Genomic DNA, 21,041 nt, shown 5'->3' with positions numbered 1-21,041 from the left:
GGAATTGAGAGCGGATTACATTACAACACACCTTAGAACTTTCAGAATGAAAGACCTGTTCAGAAGCGAATAAAGTTTGCAAGTTGGTAACCAAAAACAGAATGCGGGAATCGTGGAGTGCCGGCAACTCGTCGTGCAATTCAGAATTGAGGATTTCATATGTTCTCTTCGCTTCTTCCATCATTTCTCTACCTCGGGTAATCTAATCAAAAATGTGTCAATCAGTAAACGGCATATTAAACTTTTTATAATAGTACAACAAGAATTACAATGAATACCTTAACATCGTCTCTCCTCTTAGCAGCATTTGCTTGAAGTCCTTGGAAGCTGTGTCTTTGACTATCGTAATCAACAAGTTTACGACCTCTTTTGTCAATTTTTTTCTATGAATAAATAAATAAATTATATAACACTTTTATACGTTAACGTAACGAACTCATTGTACGAACGATCAACAAACCCTTGTTTCAGGAAACTGTCCCTGGTAAGTGTTCAGAGGGATTAAAACTTGATCGCCAAGCTTATGCGAGTAATCTTGCCAAAGCATTTCCATATTTTGAGCTTGAGCGTAGAGCAAATCATGTCCCGACCAATTGCTCTCGTACACTTCCGATATAGCCTCCATCAAAGATTTTGACGCTGTTTGTGCAGCTGTAACATAAAACACTCGTTATAAACCAAATTCGATTAAATGATCGATAAAATTTCTATATGGGTGTTTGAAATAGTACCTCTGATACATCGTATGTAATTGTTGAACTCCTTTTGTAACCTTGTCGCCTGATTCTGTTGGCGAGTGAAATTTTGAAGATGTTCATCGAAGATTTCGTCCGCGGTGCGGTCTACTTTTCCCAAATTTTGAAGTATCTGAAAAAGAGAAAAAAACTTATTATAATTTTGAAGAAATTCAAAGTCGACTGGGTCGAAATTGGTATAGCATCGAGAGGCTTCTAAAAGGCGACACGAGACTCATTGTTGTGGGCGTACATTGGAAGCCAACCATATAAGGGAGCAGGTCGAGCTGACGACATTGCCAATATTCACCAGACTTGCCCCATTGGCGCACTGACTAACTAACTACCTCAAACAATAAACGAAGCAGAGGCGTATACTATAACTTCATACATATGTATCTCCAGCACATGAACGTTCTCAGTTACAATATGAGTAAGTACGTGAGCGTTGACTACTTATATAGATACATATGAAATGTACAAATTTCGTATTAAGTTTTGACGTAAATCCGCAGTGATTCGAACACAAATTCGTCAACGAGACGACTTTCAGCTTCTACGTCAGTTTATTATGTCACCTGATTTACTCGACTGGTGCCATGGACAATGCAAGGTCAGGTTCACTCAATCGCATCTTTGGTTTGGAGTTGTGAAAAAAATGCGTGACTGAATTTTGTTGACATCAGAATCGAATGCCAAAGTGAAAATTTATAATATAATTGAATAACAATTTAAATTTATTGTGTTTATATGTAGATAAGAGTCATCGGACTTACATGTGTTATCAGCGTGTGTGTAAAAGTGGATAGTGAAATACGATAAATGGAATTCAGAGGACCGTCATAAACAATAAAGACTACTAAAATTAATAGTAAAATAATTTTATAATAAACGAGAATAAGGGATAAACCAGTTTTACAAATATCTTTCAAAGCAAGACAAACAACAAAACAAAATATATTTGGAAGTTAACATTTTTTTTCTGGGAAAAATCGACATGTTTCTTATACCTGAGTGTTCTAAAGAATTTCAATATTCTATTTTTGTTGGTTTAGTATTTTAATTCAAATTCATAATAATACATTAAACAACATGGATAGTCCCGTTCAAATCTAGGGGGGCGGTTGCCCCCCCCCCCCCCCTAAATGACGCCCCTGGTTATATTACTGTTGCGTAGGGATGGGTTCAGGGATCCAAATTATAGGCCAAGTCGTTTTCCAGCATTTATCCTACGACTCAGGAGGTCCACACGGAATCGCCGCTCGCTCGAGAGTGTACCTCCTTTTAAAGGCAAGTAGCTGAGTGTTCTGATATGCAGTAATCCGAACAGGCCTGGCATTCCCCATAAACGTTATTTTCCACAAACTTGGAATTCACTTTACATTGATCGGGAATTCCTACGTTCTTTTTTTTGTGCCAAATCCGTATTCCAACGTAGGCGACTACCATAGGCAGACATTATTGATAGACCGTGCGATTTCTGCCCTATCATGGGCAAGTCGAAATAATTTTTCGAGTTCGAGATCCATGATCTAATGTTCCGAAGCCAAGAGAGCCTCTTTCTTCCAAGCCACCGTGTGTCCTCTACTTTTCCCTCCATTATTATATGTATGTAGAAGGCACCGTATCAAGAAGCTTTCTTTGGGTGAAGCAGATGGAAGACAGTTTTTTTCTTCACACGCTTCTTCCAGGAGACCTTTAACCGGTAACACGACATTTCAAAGGATTATATTGTTCAAGTTTGTCACTACGTTAAAATACTATAATTGGTTTGTAGAACAACTACAGCGACGACTTCTAATACTCTATGTGTATCATATAAATTATAATCATACAAACAATTATATGATGGAATTGAGAGGATGGGAATCTAGCAAAGTGCAATTCACCCGTTTCGCTTCAGTATGTGGGCCAACTTTGTAGGGTTTCTCGTAAACGGCTAACTAATCGGTTGTTCTCAATCAACAATTATACAACCAGTAAATTAAAGTTGATTTTATCTTTACACAAAATTTGCCATGTACATACAATCAATCGTCGTAACTCAATTTGGCTATCATGCATGTACATATATGTACATGAATTGACATTTATTCAATTTATACAGAGTATGAACATACCGTTCCATACAATCATCAATTGCTGTGTAAGAATCAATTTATGAATATGAGAACATAAAAGCATTCGTGACACGAATCATTTGAAAAAAATAAATTAGCTACTGTACGAAACTCCGATTTGCTTCACAATGGACGTTCTGTGTTTCGGCAGTTAATACGAAAACGAAACGGGGAGGTTTTTCGAAATCGTACGCAACATGAATAGCTTCGTTATAAACACAGAAAGAACATTTGGCAAATATCATTCGAATCCACTAGTGTGGCAATCCATCTAGCGCAAACGTAGAAAATTTGATACAAGGCGAAATAAAAAAGTTCAATGACTGATTCGAATTGAAGCGCAATGTATAGAGCGATTCATCGAGACGTAATCATACAAGTGCATGATTGATAAATCACCATGAACATTGCAAAGTGACGAGACAGGTAAATGATGACATATTATAATAACGATGCACTACTTACGCCAGATGGATTCAATTCGAGATTATTCTGTAATAACAGCAATTATTTTAAAAATAGTATAAGCAACAGTTTACACACTAACCGGAATCATTCATCAGATGTGAAATTTCAAATTAACCGTATTTATTTATTATTTTATTCCTCAGAAATTCTTAAAAATGTTTACGCGTGCTTGGTCTATAGAATTCGACGAAGCGATCTGCGCACGAAAGACAAGAGTTTGCTAGTTTCATAATTTATGTATTTAATATAAACCAGACACCATAATCGAACATCATTTGATTACTTTCAATTATTTACGTTAGTGGATATATAGGTATGTTTCACTGTGAACAGATGCCTCGAAGCACAACACACGTAAACGGTTGATTATTAAGTCGGTATTTATATATGATTCAGGAGAGGTTGTTATGATAATTCAGAAATTTATATAATATTTCGCTTGTTTATATATTGAACGGGGCGATTTGATGTGAGCCGAGTCATTGTTAAATTGTGAATAATGCAAGAGACACATCCACAATTTGAATGAATTAAGTGGTGAAGAAGGTCGACCGTACATGTGAGTTATAAAGTAATCGTATTTATTTTTTGCTAAATTCAATGTTGAAAATAAATCAATATATATATATTTTCAATTAGAGGATTTTTAAATACATGCAGACAAACTTTATAAGAGAATCATATCAAAATGTAAATATGATTTAATGTATAATCTAGATTCTTATCCACAAATTCAACGTATAATTAGATGGAAAAAATTAAAAGCGTGCGGCGTTGAAACAAATTGAAACAATATGCATAATGTGCATTTTTTATACGGAACATACACAGAACGTTTACAAAGTCAATTTTAATAAAATTAATACAATTAACGATAACACACCTATGCAATATTCCAAAGTTCTGTCTATCTATCAATGTAGTTCTGATTAAAAATAAAAAAAAGATAAAAACCTGTATATAAACAACGGAAATATTCGAAAGTGAAATTATGACTATTTATGTACCTGGATATTTGACATTTATAAGCTTTTTATTAGCTTCACTGTTAGTTCCATGACATTCTTACCCGTCAAAAATTTGTGATCTGATTTTGAACCACTTCCACTCTTTAAATCGCTTATGAGGGTTAGCTGACATTGAAGTAAGCTATTGTTTCCAACATGAAGCTAGAGGAGTTTAATCATTAAAGAACTTATCAAAAATTACATCGGAATCTTGCGTCAGATTGAAGCAATGACATCTTCACAATTCACTTAAACATTGGTAATAGTTCCTTTTTTCATTCTCGTTTATTAAAATCGGAGTAAAACGACGCCACAGCCATATGTTTAACTCCCTGCTTACGATAAAATCATCCAAATCGAATCATGTATACAGATATTACACCAGATTATACACATGTATGTACATAGATTTAAATCAAGATTTCATCTTAATCTACAAATATTGTAATCGATCAGTCCTCATCGCATTCAAAAAGTGTTTTCATCCGAGTCTATTTGGCATGATTTATAAGAAACAAATACGTACGTGTACATTGAAACTGTATTAATGACTAATAATAATAAAAAAAATGTATGTTAGCATAATCAAGAGGCAAAATACTATGTCGAGAGACAAAAATACTGCTCATTTGTCATTTTTTAAGCTACATAGTTTCTAATTCATACAAAATATCCAAAAGTCTTACTTAAAAATAATCCACTAGAAAAAATGTGTACATATAGCAGTATAGCTCAGTGGTTGCGTTTATGTTTAGCACCAAGAGATTATTGGGTTCGATCACGGGCTAATCTTTAATATACTGTTGGTTAGATTTGGATGTTTGTCAGGCCAAGTCGATCGTTTCTTATCGGAGTTTGTCAATTTTATCTGATCATTGTTGAAACGGTTCCTTAAAAATTGCCAAAAAATTATCCTACCTACTGTCACAAATCTTCTGTATTATCGTATGTACAATTTGTAAAAAAAATGTATAAGTCTAAAAATCCATAGATGTCTCAATGGATTAATTATTTGATTGCTAATTTCGTGTTCTTCAGCTTCTCGAAATAGTGATTTATGTAATAAAAATGCTGCATTGTTTGTAATTAATTGTCCAGGAAGGTGCATTGGGGTCTTCCTGCCAAGCCTTCCTGGTATATATCTATGTAAAATAAAATAAAATATGTAGCAGTACATAAGAGTTGAAGCTTCGCGTCAAACAAAGTCGAGTCCACGAACCGAATTAATACCTTGTATGTGAAGAAGCTTCTTGAACTTCCTGTAAATAACGTGTGCACACAAATCACTCGTGCATAACACACTCGCGTATAAAATTACAGACGAGCTGACGATGCAGTGACCGTTCGAGCCAAGTGCAATCTTGCAGCTATCATCGGACAATTGCAGCTACGTAACGACTAAAGGTCAAACAACACTGCGGTTATTTCGGACAGACCAAATCTACATACATATCACACACATTACCGACGACATATCTCCAGACCACAAAAATAATGGTATCGGAAATAGAAACCGTAGCTCAAAAGGCGTTCCTCCTTATAATTACAATTACGAAATTCTCATATGGCATGTATCTAAAGACGGGCCAAGTACTCGTACACCTTCGTGGACCATTTATGGCCGGAGGAAACGCTAGACAGAAGAGGGAGGAGGAGGCTGTATAATGCGTTGCTCAATCGAAGCGAAGGTATGAGAGTGATATTCGAATGCGCCCACCCACTTTGCGTAGGTCGTTCGGTTTGCAATAATTTTGAACGTTTGTATAATCTGTCGGAAAATAAGGAAAAGCTGAGAATAAAGAATACGATGTTGCATTGACATATTCAATCTTACGCTAGAAATATTCACAATGTGTGTTGACTTCACGCGTTAAAATAGTAGTGACGAAATGTTGAAATGTCGATATGTTCGAAGCCAAGGTATGGCCATATACATGTGCAAAAAGTTAAGCTACGTTAATACGTATGAAAAATTGCGATGTAAACTACATCATTTAATTACATAAATTTTTGCGATTGCGTCAGGGCATGACGAAGAAGGACACTCCTAGAGCAGAGTTCGTCAAAAACTATTTGCCGAATTTTATGTTCTTGATTGATTTTACAAAAATAATTAAAAATGTAGAAACTGACCTAGTCAACAAGCAAAAGCACGTATCTCATCAAATCAAAAATATAAATGAAAAATTTTATCCATTAAAGCTAAAAAAAAAAACATCGAAAAACAGTTTTTGGTAAATGTTAAATAATTTTATTCATGTTTATTCAATCAGATGAATTAATCCGTTATCTAGTAAAGAACGTTTTTGCTTTATCTATTATACATATGTATGTGTAATGTCAAAGATAAAATATTATTTTATATTTATAAATAAGATTTAAACTGGAAATCAGAGTCACTCAGCAAATTTCCACAACTGTGAAACTCAAACATAAGATAAGACTGGCTAAAACTACGTATTAAAGTCTGTTCATACCTATTCAGCACGAACCGGCAGCAACAGGTATCCTGCAAGTGCGGACAATATTCTTTGGTACATTCTATATGGACGCATTCATACGCGTCCATATAGAATGTACCAAAGAATATTGTCCGTACTTGCAGGTTGCCTGCTGCTGCCGATACGTGCCGACTAGGTATGGACAGACCTTTACACATATCTGGATTGAGTTTATAATGTCAACTTTACTTGCGATCTAAAATACAATTAGAAAAATACTTTAACGCTTACTATTTCAGCAGAATTTCGCGAAATATGCGAATAGGACATTGAATCAAACCTTGACATTTATAATTGACTATCTGAACCCGGCATGCGTTGCAATGCCACAATAACGCGTGGAATTCCCGTTCCCGTTCCACAGCCATTCAATTTTATATATAGGTATAGATATATTTTTTGACGTGGACCATCCGCTGTGTGTTTGTGGTACGGCCCTGAATGGTCAGTACATTCGGGTGCGAGGTAGGCGTGGCGCGATTATTGTCACACTCGCGGCGTGATGCGTTGAAGGCGGCTTTACTTTCACGTCAGTAAAATCGTAATTACAAATATTAGTATTAAGAGGTTTTTTCACAGTAATCTTCCCGGACATGCGTACAACAAATCCTGAAAGCTCCATCGTAATCGGTTCAGTGGTTTAGGAGCCCATTCGAGACACACAAACAAACATTCACTTTTATATACATATACATATATGTATATATAGAAGATAGATGACCAATATAAACACTGTATGAAAAAGCGTTATTATGTAATATCACCTTCATATGCAGTAGAAATACATACATAAAATATCAATATGTAAAAAGCATATTTAGAAACGGCACAATAGATAATATAAAACACGAAAAAAAGAACAAAAACAAAATACTACACCGAAGAATCATATCGCTGACCTTGAAAATGGTTTTTGTTTTGATTATATCTCATATTGCGCTTGAACGAAAGAGAAATCGTCCAAAATGCAGATCACCGGCAATGAAGCCGTATCAGCTGTTCCAATTTTGCAACATGCGGTCGTATTTTCCACTGACGACGCTGAATTTAACATATGCCCACATACATACGATTGTTCACTTTCAATTGCCAAAAAAATAAAAATAAAAAAAATAGTTAGGTATGTATAGTATGCGAGCGTTTCAAGGATTCTCAGGGAATAGTCGCGAGTATTCGAAATTGTTAATCGACAGTAATAGATACCGGTGTTAGTTGAGATTTACAAACGCAGTAGACGGAACTTAACATTTCAAAAGAGATATTCGCGAGCGCGTGGGAAATGTCAAATCGTAAATGTCAAAGGTCGAGCAACAGCATCGTGCAACAGGTGAGAGGTACAATCGGTCCAACCGAACTATGGAAAACCTCAGTGATTTATGTTTTTCGTACAATTTTGGAAGGCCTTCACAAATAACTGGGTCGTTAGTGATAAGTTTTTACCTGGAGCTGAAGTGGAGCGCTAAAATTTTACTGATTTCTTTATATGATTTTCATCAAATTTATAGTATGTATTTCGAATGTACTACATTCAGTATATCAAGAGACGTAAGACGTAAGCAACAGCTGTTGCAATGTGATAATTTAAGACACTAACAAACCAAAAAGTTTCAGAGAAGATGCAACATTTGATGTAAGACGTCAAATAATCCGATAAATAAACAGCCGATTTTCGACATAAAACCTAGCAAAATGGAGTAATTTTTATCACAACAGCCTCAGACGAACCCTTTAAACCAAAAACAAACTTCAGAACACCAAAAAAAGACTCAATATATGTAGAACCTAATTTTACAATAGTTTATCGTAGCATAACTGAAAAAGTTGTCGTAGCTACATAACTGAAAAGAGACTAGTAAAAACCAAGGCTGTGGAGCCAGAGCATTTCAAGCGGAGTCGAAATGGACTAAGAAGAGGTTAGTAAAAAATCAACCGATTCTGACTCCTTTTGGTTATTTTCTTATTAACGGTATTTCAGTATGTGTCAACTAGAGATTAATTGAAATTTAATAATTTATATATAAAAATCATGAATTTTAAATTAAATTATATATCGTTAAATTTGATGTGTCTCATATTCGATGGTGTCTAATACTTTTTTTTGTTCTTATTTTTATTTTATTATTAAATTGATTTGCTTGTGTATGAAATTCATAAACATACATACACTATGAATGTACTTACTTTTAATTTATACCTATTTCATTAGCAATAATACAATAAATTGGGTTACATTTCAATTTTTAGTATTTTTTTTAATTCCTCCATTTTTTACATACAATTTTATACGTTGATAATAAAAGTCTATCTTACTAAAATCGTTCAAGTCGGAGTAAGTAAAATTTGAACCGACTCTAGATAAAAAACAATAAGTGTTTTAAATGACGTGTATTTAATTTATCAGTATTTTATTCAGCTTTTGATCAACAAAAATAACTAAATTTTCAGTATATATTTTGAAATTATCAGTGAATATTCTAAATGATCAGTTATTAAACTAAATGATCAGTTATTAAAATAAATAATTAGTTATTAAACATATTAAATAATTAATTACTGATAGATTTTTCATTTTTTTACTGACCACTTGGAATTATAAACTAACCAAATAATTTGTTGCCGTTTTAAATAGCTTCGCCGTTCTCGTTATCGTTACAAATTGAACCTATATTTAGTGCTTGATTCTCGAATGCTACCCAACAGAATGTATGTAAAGGGGTTACAAGGAAGGCAATAATGGAGATAGATGGATAAAACTGTATGGGGTGATATGAATGAGAATCGTTAAAAACAAAGACGGATTGAAACGTGAGAGACCTTGATTCGCCTGAATATGGCTGTAAACGATGATGATTAAAAATCAAACAACGAAGGACTTGTGATAAAGCATTTGTGTAATTAAAGTATCATCTCAAGCAAAGGAATTGAAGGCAGCAGTTAAAAGAATCGACTGTTCCAACTTTCCATACCAATATTATATCACACTTTCGAAAGTTTAATATATGATCTTTGAAAATGATTTTAAATAACGCAATCCCAACAATAAATTACACGATCATGACATTCAGTATTAACGCATTAAGAGGCGTAATCGACAGTTAAAATTTCTAATTAACAGCGTAATATTTTTCCAAACGTACTGTACAAAATTTCCAATGAATGGGAGCAAGTAAATAAATGAAAGAACGCCGAAAACACCTGTAGGATCGAACTGGTTAAGAGCTTTAATGAACAGTCGAACAGCTTCGGAGTATTTACACGCTTGAGTAGGACAGTGACCTCTCGGCCAGTCATTGGCAAACTGCGGTTCGCGCCGGTTTTTCACTGAATTTCCCCGGTCCGAGCACATCCTCGACAAAACGTACGTATGCGGATTGTCGGGGAAGTGTGTCATGTCACAATGCCAAGTTCAACTTATTGTAAGTAATTGGCGGGGTATTTTTAGATTTACCTGTTGCGAACGAGGAAGCCGATCGTTAGCGGCGAGAGATCGCTAATGACGTACGAACAACAATAAAGATAAAAAAACAATGACGACCCTCACCGTACATATGTATCCAAATGAATCTAATTACAATTAAAAGATTCGAACGTCACGTGAAGACGGATCTTGTCGACATTTTAAACGGATGAATGCGGTGTTGTTGAATTGAAGATGTCGGCTGTGACAGGATGTGGAGAGATGCCTTTTATGGAAAAGAAACGAAGATCGTTTGCGGCGAGCAACGCCCACCATAGTGCGCTAAACCTGATAATACTTTCACTCGGACGATTCTGCCGTTCAACATTTTTAAATTACAAAGAACACACTGTTTTATAATAAATAATATATTGTCTATAAACTTCAATACCAAAATTGGGAGGACGTGAGACGACGAGGCGTCCCTTCCCCATCGTCCCACTTTAGTTTCGTGCAATGTTTCAGCGTTGCAACGCTGACGTCACCATTAAAGCAATACACAACACTGTCCGCAAATAATTTTTATATAAATAATAGACCTTTTCGTTTGATTGAGAGTATTTAACAGATGAAATAGTGCCGACTCGAATGAACACTTACATGAATTTTAGATTGTAATCATTTGTGTCAAAGGGAGAGTCTGCGTTAAAATCATCTAAAGTATGAACTTTTTCGTTCCCGGAAGAATGCACTGAATAGTGGCGTAGTTTCGATAAATCCTAAGTTTCAAAGGTGCCCAAGAAGAACTTCGGCAATTCCAGTGTTAGCGCCCTCGGATAACATACAAATACCCGTTGGAGCTTTTTGGTGGAATTCTTTAGCGTTAGTTCTTCTTGAGCATCTTTGAAAGTTTGGATGTCTCGAAAGTGCCGATCACTGAAATGTTTAGATTACCTATGTATGTATGTATGTAAATATGTAGTAAGAGGTTCGGTGACTTCGGTGACATGAGAGGTTCGCACATGTGGATCTCGGACACATCACTAAAATCTCGATCACGGAATATCTGGCAACGATTACCGTGTGCTAAATTGTCCGAAGTAACAGATTAAGTTTTGTGATCATGCGAAAATTCTAATTTAGAAAAATATAAAACACCGATCCACATTTTTAAAGTTTTACGATTAAATTGGTTAACTCACGTCAAAAAACGAGACAAGAAAAGGTATTAGCATAAAAATTAGTAAAATGAGACACTAAGGGCACAGACACAAGGAGAGGTACGCGGCACCTGTTTTTTAATAGATAGTTTTTCACATGTAAAAAAACCGCTAGCACGCATGATCTATATTATGACAATAATCAAGCCAAAAATCTTTGTATTCATATATGATTGACAGTTATCGATAACGGCGATTCCCATATTTGAAAAACCTTAGGAGAAACTTGTCGAATAAACAACCCCTACAGTTCGAGGCGCACTTTTCGCTACAACAGGCCAAGAACGTGCCCTGGCCGTACGATTCATTATATTTGCATCTTATTGTATGTACATACATAGTATCTATTAGGGTAAGGTTCATTTTCTAATGACTAATTTTCTTATGAATGAACTCACTTGAAGCGTGGCGTCATCACCTCAATTCAAACTTTGGACAAATAGCGTGTCGCGTAACTTATTCAGCACTATTTTTTAAACAAAAGGCGCTTTTACTTTGCTAACGTGTACTTTGATTTCTCGATTCAATTTCATTCATCTTATCGATACAATTAAATATTAAACGAATCAACAACTGCCTCCATCGATAGCGTCTACAAAATTATCAATATGTGATTCATGTAAACAAGGTGTGTCCAAAATACTGCCACTAAGCAAGTGTATATCAAATAATACTAAAATTGAATACTTGCTACAATACACTTTCTTTACATAAATATTTTAGAGTCGATTGACCCAAATACGCTTTTTGGGTTAGTCGAATGTAATAAAGCATGCAAATTTCATTCGGCGATATTACCATGCCTGGCGAGCGAAACGTACGTGATTCGATTTCGTACACCGAGGTATGTACCACATATTTGAAAGTCCTATACACAGTAACGTCAAATTGTATGATATAAATAATTGAAGATTATATATTTTAAGTATTTTATTGGAAAACGATCGATATCAACTGAACGGCTGGAAAGTAAAGGGGCCCTACTTTACAACTAAACATGGTCGCAATGCGAAAGAATGCGGCAAGTCGGTGTCGTAAATGAATAGAATGTAATTTACAACTAACTACACGTGTAAGCGAAATTTTTCAATACGATGATAAAAAAAAATGTGACGCAAGTTATGAAATTACATATTACTACTACGCTACATGCAAATATTATACAAGCCTGACAAAAAGTAGAGATTTGAATAATCCGATAAAAAAAGTATAGTAAATATGCAATACAGGATTTACGCAAGCTTAGTAGCGAGCATATAGAATAGTGGGTCAGAAGTTTCAGACCCGGGGGAAACAAGGCTGTGAGAGATGTGCTCGAAGAAAGTTGTGGGTCGTTTCGCGAACAAGAGTCCGTCAACATTTTAACACGTGTACGTAAGTAAGCAAGGGCAACACTCGCTAAGGCGAAATGAACTTTCATCCGTTGACCAACTTAAACTCGAGTCAGATTCCCAAGAAATCGTGAACACTGTATTGTGTTGAATGCATGAAAGAACTCGGCAGGTGGTTTCAGTGAAATCACGGAAACAAGCCACTAAATGACAGGCCACACTTCAAGCAACACATTAAAATTAATTCAAGAACTTAACTTATCTGATGTATGCACAAGTACATATATATATGTATAATATAGGGTAAGGTTGGGGTTATATCGATCAAATTGATTTGTATATAGCAGTACCCAGTCCTAGAACCACACATAACTTTCATGTCTACCATGTAAGATAAAAAGAATAATCAAAAATTTTAGCTATGTAAGTAGGTAGTCACCGATTTAATTTAATTTGTTAAGATGACGTCATAAAAAATATTAATCCTGAATTGTTCCTTTTCTTGCTTTCTAATTTACGAAGAAGTGTTCTGAAGAATCTTTTCAAATAATATTAAATGGAAAATCATATTATCGGGAAAATTTTCAACAAAGTCTTACGGTCTTACATAACACCCACAGGACTCTTAAGGCGAAAACACACTGAATAGTAAGGAACGTCACGTCCTTGGCTCCGTGCTGTGACAGTGGGTAGTTGCACGTGAAGAGTGCATATGTTTCTCCTAAATTTCATCAAATATGGGATTAACCGTTATCAATCACTGCCAAGCAAGGATATTTAGAAATATATAATATCACCGAAAACACTCCAGGTGGTGATCTTTGGGACTGTGTACCATGTAACAGATGTGGGCTAGGGGTGCTGCTTTAAAAGTATCTAAAAAAAAAAAACGTACCACTCAGTGTGTTTTCGCCCTTATGTTCACGCCCATATATAGCTTGCATTCTGCTCGCAAACATCCACAAAAGCAAGATTCAAAGAAATTTCGCCAGTTACACAGGTCGTTTAGCCTGTAAAATGAGTTTCCCAAGGTTGAAACCCATTTTATTGTAATTAGGCCATGATTACGGAATTTGATTTCCGTTTAAAGGCACGTGTTTTTTTTTAAAGATTCTTTTGCACATGTTATTATAAAAAGCGCTAGCACAGTGGTTCTTAACCTGGTTCGATCGAACCCCAGGGGTTCGGTGAGTCAGTCTCAGCGGTTCGGCGGAAGTCAAGACACACACCCGACTCATATGATTCGGGTGCCAATTAAGAAGGGTTCGGTGAATGCGTATATGAAACTGGTGGGGGTCAGTACCTCCAACGAGGTTAAGAACTACTGCGCTAGGACGTCTGATCTATGCTATGACGCCCAATCAAAAGTCACGTTGTTTTCGGTGATATATTATTTTTGTATTGACAGTGATCGATAGTGGTGATTCCCATATTTGAAGAAATGTAGGAGAAAATTGTCGAAAAATAATTAATAATAAACTAAAAAAACGCCCTTCCCAGCTGGAAACCACGAGAACATGCATGGCTTACGATTCAGTGTGCTTGCGCCTTAAAAGTTTAAGGATATTATCATTGCGCCTTAATGTTATCAACCTGACACAAACACAAAAATGTATTTATATATGAACATAGACGTACAAACGAATGCAACAAAATTGATTTAAAAAATGAATAGGTATCATTTAATCACACGACCTCTGTCTGAACCCCGACGAAGAAAAAAAGTACATTGTGGTATTTACTTTTGAAAACAAAATGATAGGCGATATTCAGCGTGATCAATGCGAAACCTGTTATTCGGCTATGTGGCAATGACATACCGTAACAAAGGCTTTTTATCATTTGACAAGCGGTACGAAGGTCGCAATCTACTTCAATGGTGAGGTGTGGTCAACGTGTCCTATGTAGGTATACCTGTTCATATGAAGATGACGCTAACTATATACAAACATGTAAATATGTGTTTCGATTTTAGCTTTCGAAAAAATCACGCAAATCCAATGCTTCGAATGCATGATAATGTGAAAATCACGATTGCTTAAAAATAACACGACATATGATGTTTATACAGCTTTTAGTAGATATCGAAGATGTAAGACATTTTTGTTGATTTTTTCATGCATGAAACTATGGGTAAAATTTACGAAACTTTTTGATAAACCGAGAATTAAATATGCAGTTTCAGATGTCGTCAATAATGAAACTTCTCGAAACAAACAAAACAAAAAAATTAACAACATTGACATTGGAAATGTTCACATGTTTTTATTATTAATATTAATGTTCTATTATCACATACTAGTTGTTTTACCCGGCTTCGCTCAGTATAAACAGCTTAAACATGGCGAATCTAATAGTAAATATTTATTTGTTTTTTTTATTAAATTTATTTGAATCGAAAAAAAAAAATCGAATCGTCATAGAAACTTTGTTTCGTTTTTGAAGTTCCCAACCAAAAATACTTACATACATATATACAAAGACGCATAAAACCAACATTTTTTTCAAAATTGAAAAGTGCAAAAATATAATATTTGCAAAAAAACTCCAAACGCCATTATATCAATTTTAACATAACGACTTGAATGTTTTTACCTTGAAAACACAATACTCTACCATTTGCATGTGCTAGTGGAATAATTCGAAAAATATGTTGTCATGTCAGCATTGGATATTAGTTATGTCATATTTTCCCACATATTCCCGTCACATCAAGCAGCGCACAGATGAGAGAAATTATAGACAGTCCTTTATACATATACATAATTCAGCAATTTTGATACTTGGCAAAGACTTATATTCCAGAGGCGGTATAATGATCTCTAAACATTCAACAGTTTTCCATGAAGTTTCGTAACGAAAAGGACATCGACCCGGTGTTAATTTTGGCGACTGGGCATTACGATTCATAATCTCGAACTGACGATTATGCATATTCTTACATTAAAGACTAATATCCAGGGTTAAGATCAAGAACGTTAGAAAGGAACGCGGATGTATTGCAACCAAATCCGAGTGGGATACAACTTGAACTATGTACATAGAACGATACTATGTGCATAGTTTCACGCGAATGTCTTTTGGCATCCTGCTCACCACTGGGGTAGAGGTTAAGGTACTAGGTCGGCGACTTCAATCAATCGACTTAAATTTAGGACACGATCTATGTCGCTCATCGTCATACACGGTGTGTCCGTCGAGCACTTACATATAGTTGAATGTTTGTTATTCGTGCAGCAGCACGACCATGCCAGGTGGAACAGCCGCGCGGATCTCGGAGGCCCGTACCAAAGTGGGTCGCTGGATAAATGGACGGCGAGGAATGTGGCCCGCAGCATCAGGCCGACCAGCGATTTTCAAACGGCTCGCGGAACAGATCGTCTCCTACGTATGAGCTATAGGTACTTATTTTTCGAAAGTGAAGGTCGGTAGTGGGCTTCGCGAGACGAAACAAACGAGTCTTCCAATGGACGATCGCACTTCCGTTCGAATCGCAACATTGTTTACTTTTATCCTACCAAGTATAACATTATGGTCTCCTTTTTTATTTCAACAATTCTTATTTTACTAAAAAAAATATATATATTAAAAAAGTTTTTAAAATATATTAAAAATTATATTTTTAAAACTCATCTGTCATTATCTGTGACAATCTTTTATTTTAATCAATAACATTCATTATACATATAACGCATGAGTGAAGTAAAAAAATATATATGAGAGATAATGGGAGCCTATAATGCAAATTTTATAAGATACTAACTGAACCCGGCATGCGTTGCAATGCCACAATAACGAATGCAATTCCCGTTCCCATTTGTCTGAAAAACACATACAGCAAACACGTTGGTCGCGACGCGAAAACTTTTGAAATTATAGCGTTGCAATGACACTCATTCCCGTTTTCGTTCCCGTTTTTCCCCGTTTTTTTTTCACAGTAATCTTCCCGGACATACATATCCTGAAAGTTCCATCGTAATCGCTTCAGTGGCTTAGGAGCCTATTCGAAAGACACACACACACACACAGACATTCATTTTTTACTAACCTCTTATACGTTTCACATGGTTTTCGTGTAAGCGGTCATTTTTTATATCCCTTATCTCTTATCCGATCGTTTTCATACTTTGCCATATTGCTCATTTTGGTCATCAATATAAGTTAAGGTATCATCCGCAATATTACGATGGTGAAAAAATATCGCATTAGACACGTTTGAAAATACTGCATCGTATTACACGGTGACGTTTATCTTTCACATTCATCATTCACATCGGTAGTTTCATTACTTTTCGCCCTGCCATCTCGCTGTCAAATTTTGATTATTTAAAATTTGAATTTTTTTTTTTTTATTTTATTTATTTTTTATTTTTTATAATATGTTATTTTTATGTTATTAGTCATGTTTAAGCGGTTTATATTATAAACTGAGCGAAGCCGGGTAATACAGCTAGTATATATATATATATATATATATATATTAGCCAGCAGCGTGGCTCGGTCGTTAAGCTTCTGCTTAACACTGAGAGGCGCCGAGTTCGATCCCTTGAGCTGACCTCGATTGAAAAGAATTTTTCTGAGTATATCTGTAATGCTGCTGGTCAGACCAGGATTTGTGACTCCTGGTTGATCGTTTCCTATCAGAGTTTGCCAATTTTCTCTGATTTCATTGTTGAAACGATTCCCGATTAAAAATTGGCTAAAAATCCTTCCTACCCACTATGTCACCACAATTTGAGTATGATTAATGTAAATATTACAATAAAAATGTATGTACAATTCATAGATGTCTCGTTAATTGTCGAGTTTAAGTCAGTGTCTCGTAATTTAGCGACTTATATAATAAAAAAATGCTGTATTGTTTGTAATTTGGCCAGGAAGGCGCATTGGGGTTTACCTGTAATGCCTTCCTGGTATGAAGTAAAAAAAAAAAAAAAAATAAAAAAAAAAAATATATATATATATATATATATAGATAGATAGATAGTGTGAAAATGAAAAGGTTATAGGCGTATAAACAATTAAAATCTGACAAAACGCGAGGGTGGCAGCGAGGCCGATAAATACGGCAACTTACCATTAGACGTCAAGAAGATCGAAATTGTAGCATTTTTTAAACGTGTCTATTACGATTATTTTTCACCATCGTACTTCATTGGATTTGATTTAGACATACATCAAATACATCAAATACACACACATATGTACATCTATGTACATACATACATCAAATAATATCATATTGATATAAAAAAATAATCATATACGGTTTGAATTAATAGAACATCCGTATAACATTTAACATACCAACGAAATAATCATCATAAATTTCCATACAAAAATATTTAATATTTAAAAATAAAAAAAAGTATCACGCGAGAAAAGCAGCAATAAAATACATTGAATGTGTGTTAATATAATTTACACATTTTGATGTTCTCAATTCCTGAAACGAGTTTTCAGCCTTAGTGGATTTTGTTAGTTCAGTAAATAAGCCCAAGAATGTATCTAATGTACATTTCGAAATACATATTACTATACATCTAGAAATTACACAGATGAAAGTTTTGAATTGTATGCTCAAACAAATAAACGAACAACCGAAAATTGCGAATACTCACAGCAACGCATACGACAAAAAATATTTACGATCTTACAAATTGCAAAATAAACTGCCCACTATGAAGAGACGTTTCATATTATTTTATGGTCGAGAGCCATTCTCTATTTGGATCGTGAGATAGCTTACGGAAGATAATAGTTGCAATCAAACAATCTAAAAATGCGTTTACGATCGAAAACCACAATATCAATTTGCCTCCGGTACAAAATACATATAATAAAAAAATTTACTTCAACAGTAAGCACTCAAACATTCACTACGACTAAATACATACATTCGCTCGGTTTCAATTAATTTTTTAAATATACCAATATGCAGCAATAATTGATCATTCGGCGAAATGAACGAATGATCGAAATGTGAAGCGTGGGCTCGGAGCCACATCGGTTAAAAATGGGTCTACATAATGTTAAAAAAAATAAAATAACTAACGATGCCAATAGTACTGACAATGAAATCGCGTGGGTTTGTTTCGGTCAAATCGACGATAATGTGGAAGAAATCGAAAATTCTCGCAAGCGGAGCGATTGTTAACAATACGAGCCATTAAGTATCAAACGTGTCGAACATTTTTCTGACAATGTAGTAAAAACATGAACGTTTTCGTGATTATACTCAGTTAGGTCTCAATTCACCGGACAATCCTCTTTCATTCATTCACCTGCCACTTTCATTCAAAATTCTTTTGTGCTCCATTTTAGCACTTATCCGTTTTACATCGGTTACCTGCAAGTTTTTTTTAATTGCAGGTTCTAACATTTTTCATTACTTCTGCTGTATTACTTTGCGCATGAAAAAAAACGCTAGCACGCCTGATCTATGCTATGGCACCCAGGCCAAATATCCTTGTATTGACATACGTTTGACTGTGATCGATAACGGTGATTATCATATTTGAAGAAATGTAGGGGAAACCCCTGCGGGATGAGATGATGTTTCACCATACGAGGCTGAGAACGCGCCCGTGCCCTGCGATTCAGTGTGTTGAGCATTAAAAGTTATTTAATCAACAAAGAGCTGGACTTATATCCGATATATTATAATATATATTTTTTGAACTGAAAAATCTAGCAATAGCAATGCCGTGATTTTGTCAGTCATTCATTACATCAATGTTTCTATTTTTATTTTTATATAATAAATTTTTATATATTAATTATAATTTTTATATATTAAATATATAATAATTGCGGGATTACCTTCAAGGCGACACCTATAACCAACTTAACATACATATGTACGAATTATATGGTACGATATACAAATGTAAATTTATTATATTATTATAAATTTGAAATTATATTCAAATAATGGTAACAAATTAGGGTAGGTGGGCTCATTTGATAGGAACCGTTTCAACAATGAAATCAGATAAATTGGCAAACTCTGATAGGAAACGATCGACATGGAGTCACATATATCCAAGGTTTGGCCAGCAGCACTAGATCAGTGATCGAACTCTTGATCCCTCACTTGTTGGCATTATACGCTAATACCTGTAGCTATGTTTTAAATCCATTCATTAAAATGTATTAAATCAAAAGTACTATATTATTACTACTAATACTAAAGTACTACAAATATAATCAAACACACCAGATCAGAAACAGGTGAAATTTGTGAGATAATTCTCAAGGAGGGGGAGAGATGCCCCATTATCCCACTGAAGTTTCGTGCGATATTTTAGTGTTATGTATGCCCGTTCAAAATGTACATCCTGATTTGATTTTCCGTCTCATTCCTTCTCGTGAATAAAATATTCTATAAAGTCACGGAGTCAAATTTAAGAAGATTTACCACTCACGAACAAAAACCCAACTGAGTATATGCACATTAAACGCCTACTGATCCCGCGAGTGTTTTAACGACGCCCTCGCAAAATCAGCAAACGTGGAAGTATGCAAGTCCGAACCACGCATAACTATGTCAAAAACTTCGGCAGATAATCAGAAAGATCGGTGTCATTCACGAATGACGAGACACGAGTAGAAATCCATTATCAACAAGCGTACTAAACAAAACAAAAAAATAACAACAAGAATAAATAGCAAATTGCCTTGAAATTATGTTTAGTTTCGCTCATGCGCACACAAAAACATAACGAGCTTAATTTTTGACTCTGCTCATTCACAGGTAATGATCTATCTACAAATAATAATCGACAGTATAAATGTTTCGAAATTGAAGAGTTTTGCAACACAAGATATGGACAGATCACAAACGACATATGTTAAGTTAAAAAATATAAACGTAGATGTAAGGAAAATGATGTACCGTGAGCGTAGATAGCCAACAATAGATAATGGAACAATGATACGTGAACAGCAGCAGTCGTTGCGTAAACGGTATGAAAATGGCCGACGCTAACATCACACAAAACTCTGCCGAGATTTGAATGAATACAGGCATGAATATCATTAACTGTACAACCATTGGAAGATGTGCGTTACCGCTATATTCCGATGATTTATTCATGAAGCACGTGAATGATAAGAAGTTATTGATTTTTAGCGAGACTAAAAATTTTCCTCCGAGTACATAAACACCCGCATCGTAACATTTTCACGGCACAACTTGCCATTGGATAGGATCCTGCTTGATTCGCACCGTCAACAATACGATCATACTCTCCTACATACA

General features: G+C 35.1%; 1 protein-coding gene across 9 annotated transcripts in view; it reads right to left on the bottom strand.

Annotated features, from left to right (window-relative positions):
• Positions 1-21,041, bottom strand: part of Amph (amphiphysin) — a 42,983-nt gene that overhangs the window by 3,147 nt on the left and 18,795 nt on the right. For 6 of the 9 annotated variants that reach the window (XM_077440106.1, XM_077440107.1, XM_077440103.1 and 3 more), the window contains exons 2-5: positions 732-867; positions 461-651; positions 279-383; positions 32-202 (exon numbers count right to left, since the gene is read on the bottom strand). In XM_077440106.1, the coding sequence (XP_077296232.1) occupies positions 32-202; positions 279-383; positions 461-651; positions 732-867 (603 nt within the window). Of the gene's footprint in view, positions 1-19; positions 203-278; positions 384-460; positions 652-731; positions 868-21,041 lie in introns of all 9 variants that reach the window. The other 3 variants (XM_077440098.1, XM_077440100.1, XM_077440105.1) reach the window with 1 other exon arrangement.

The sequence above is a fragment of the Arctopsyche grandis genome, chromosome 10 (genome assembly GCF_051622035.1).
Source record: "Arctopsyche grandis isolate Sample6627 chromosome 10, ASM5162203v2, whole genome shotgun sequence".
NCBI lineage: Eukaryota > Metazoa > Arthropoda > Insecta > Trichoptera > Hydropsychidae > Arctopsyche > Arctopsyche grandis.
Note: the sequence above shows the minus strand (reverse complement) of the source record. Positions and strands in the feature narration are given on the sequence as shown.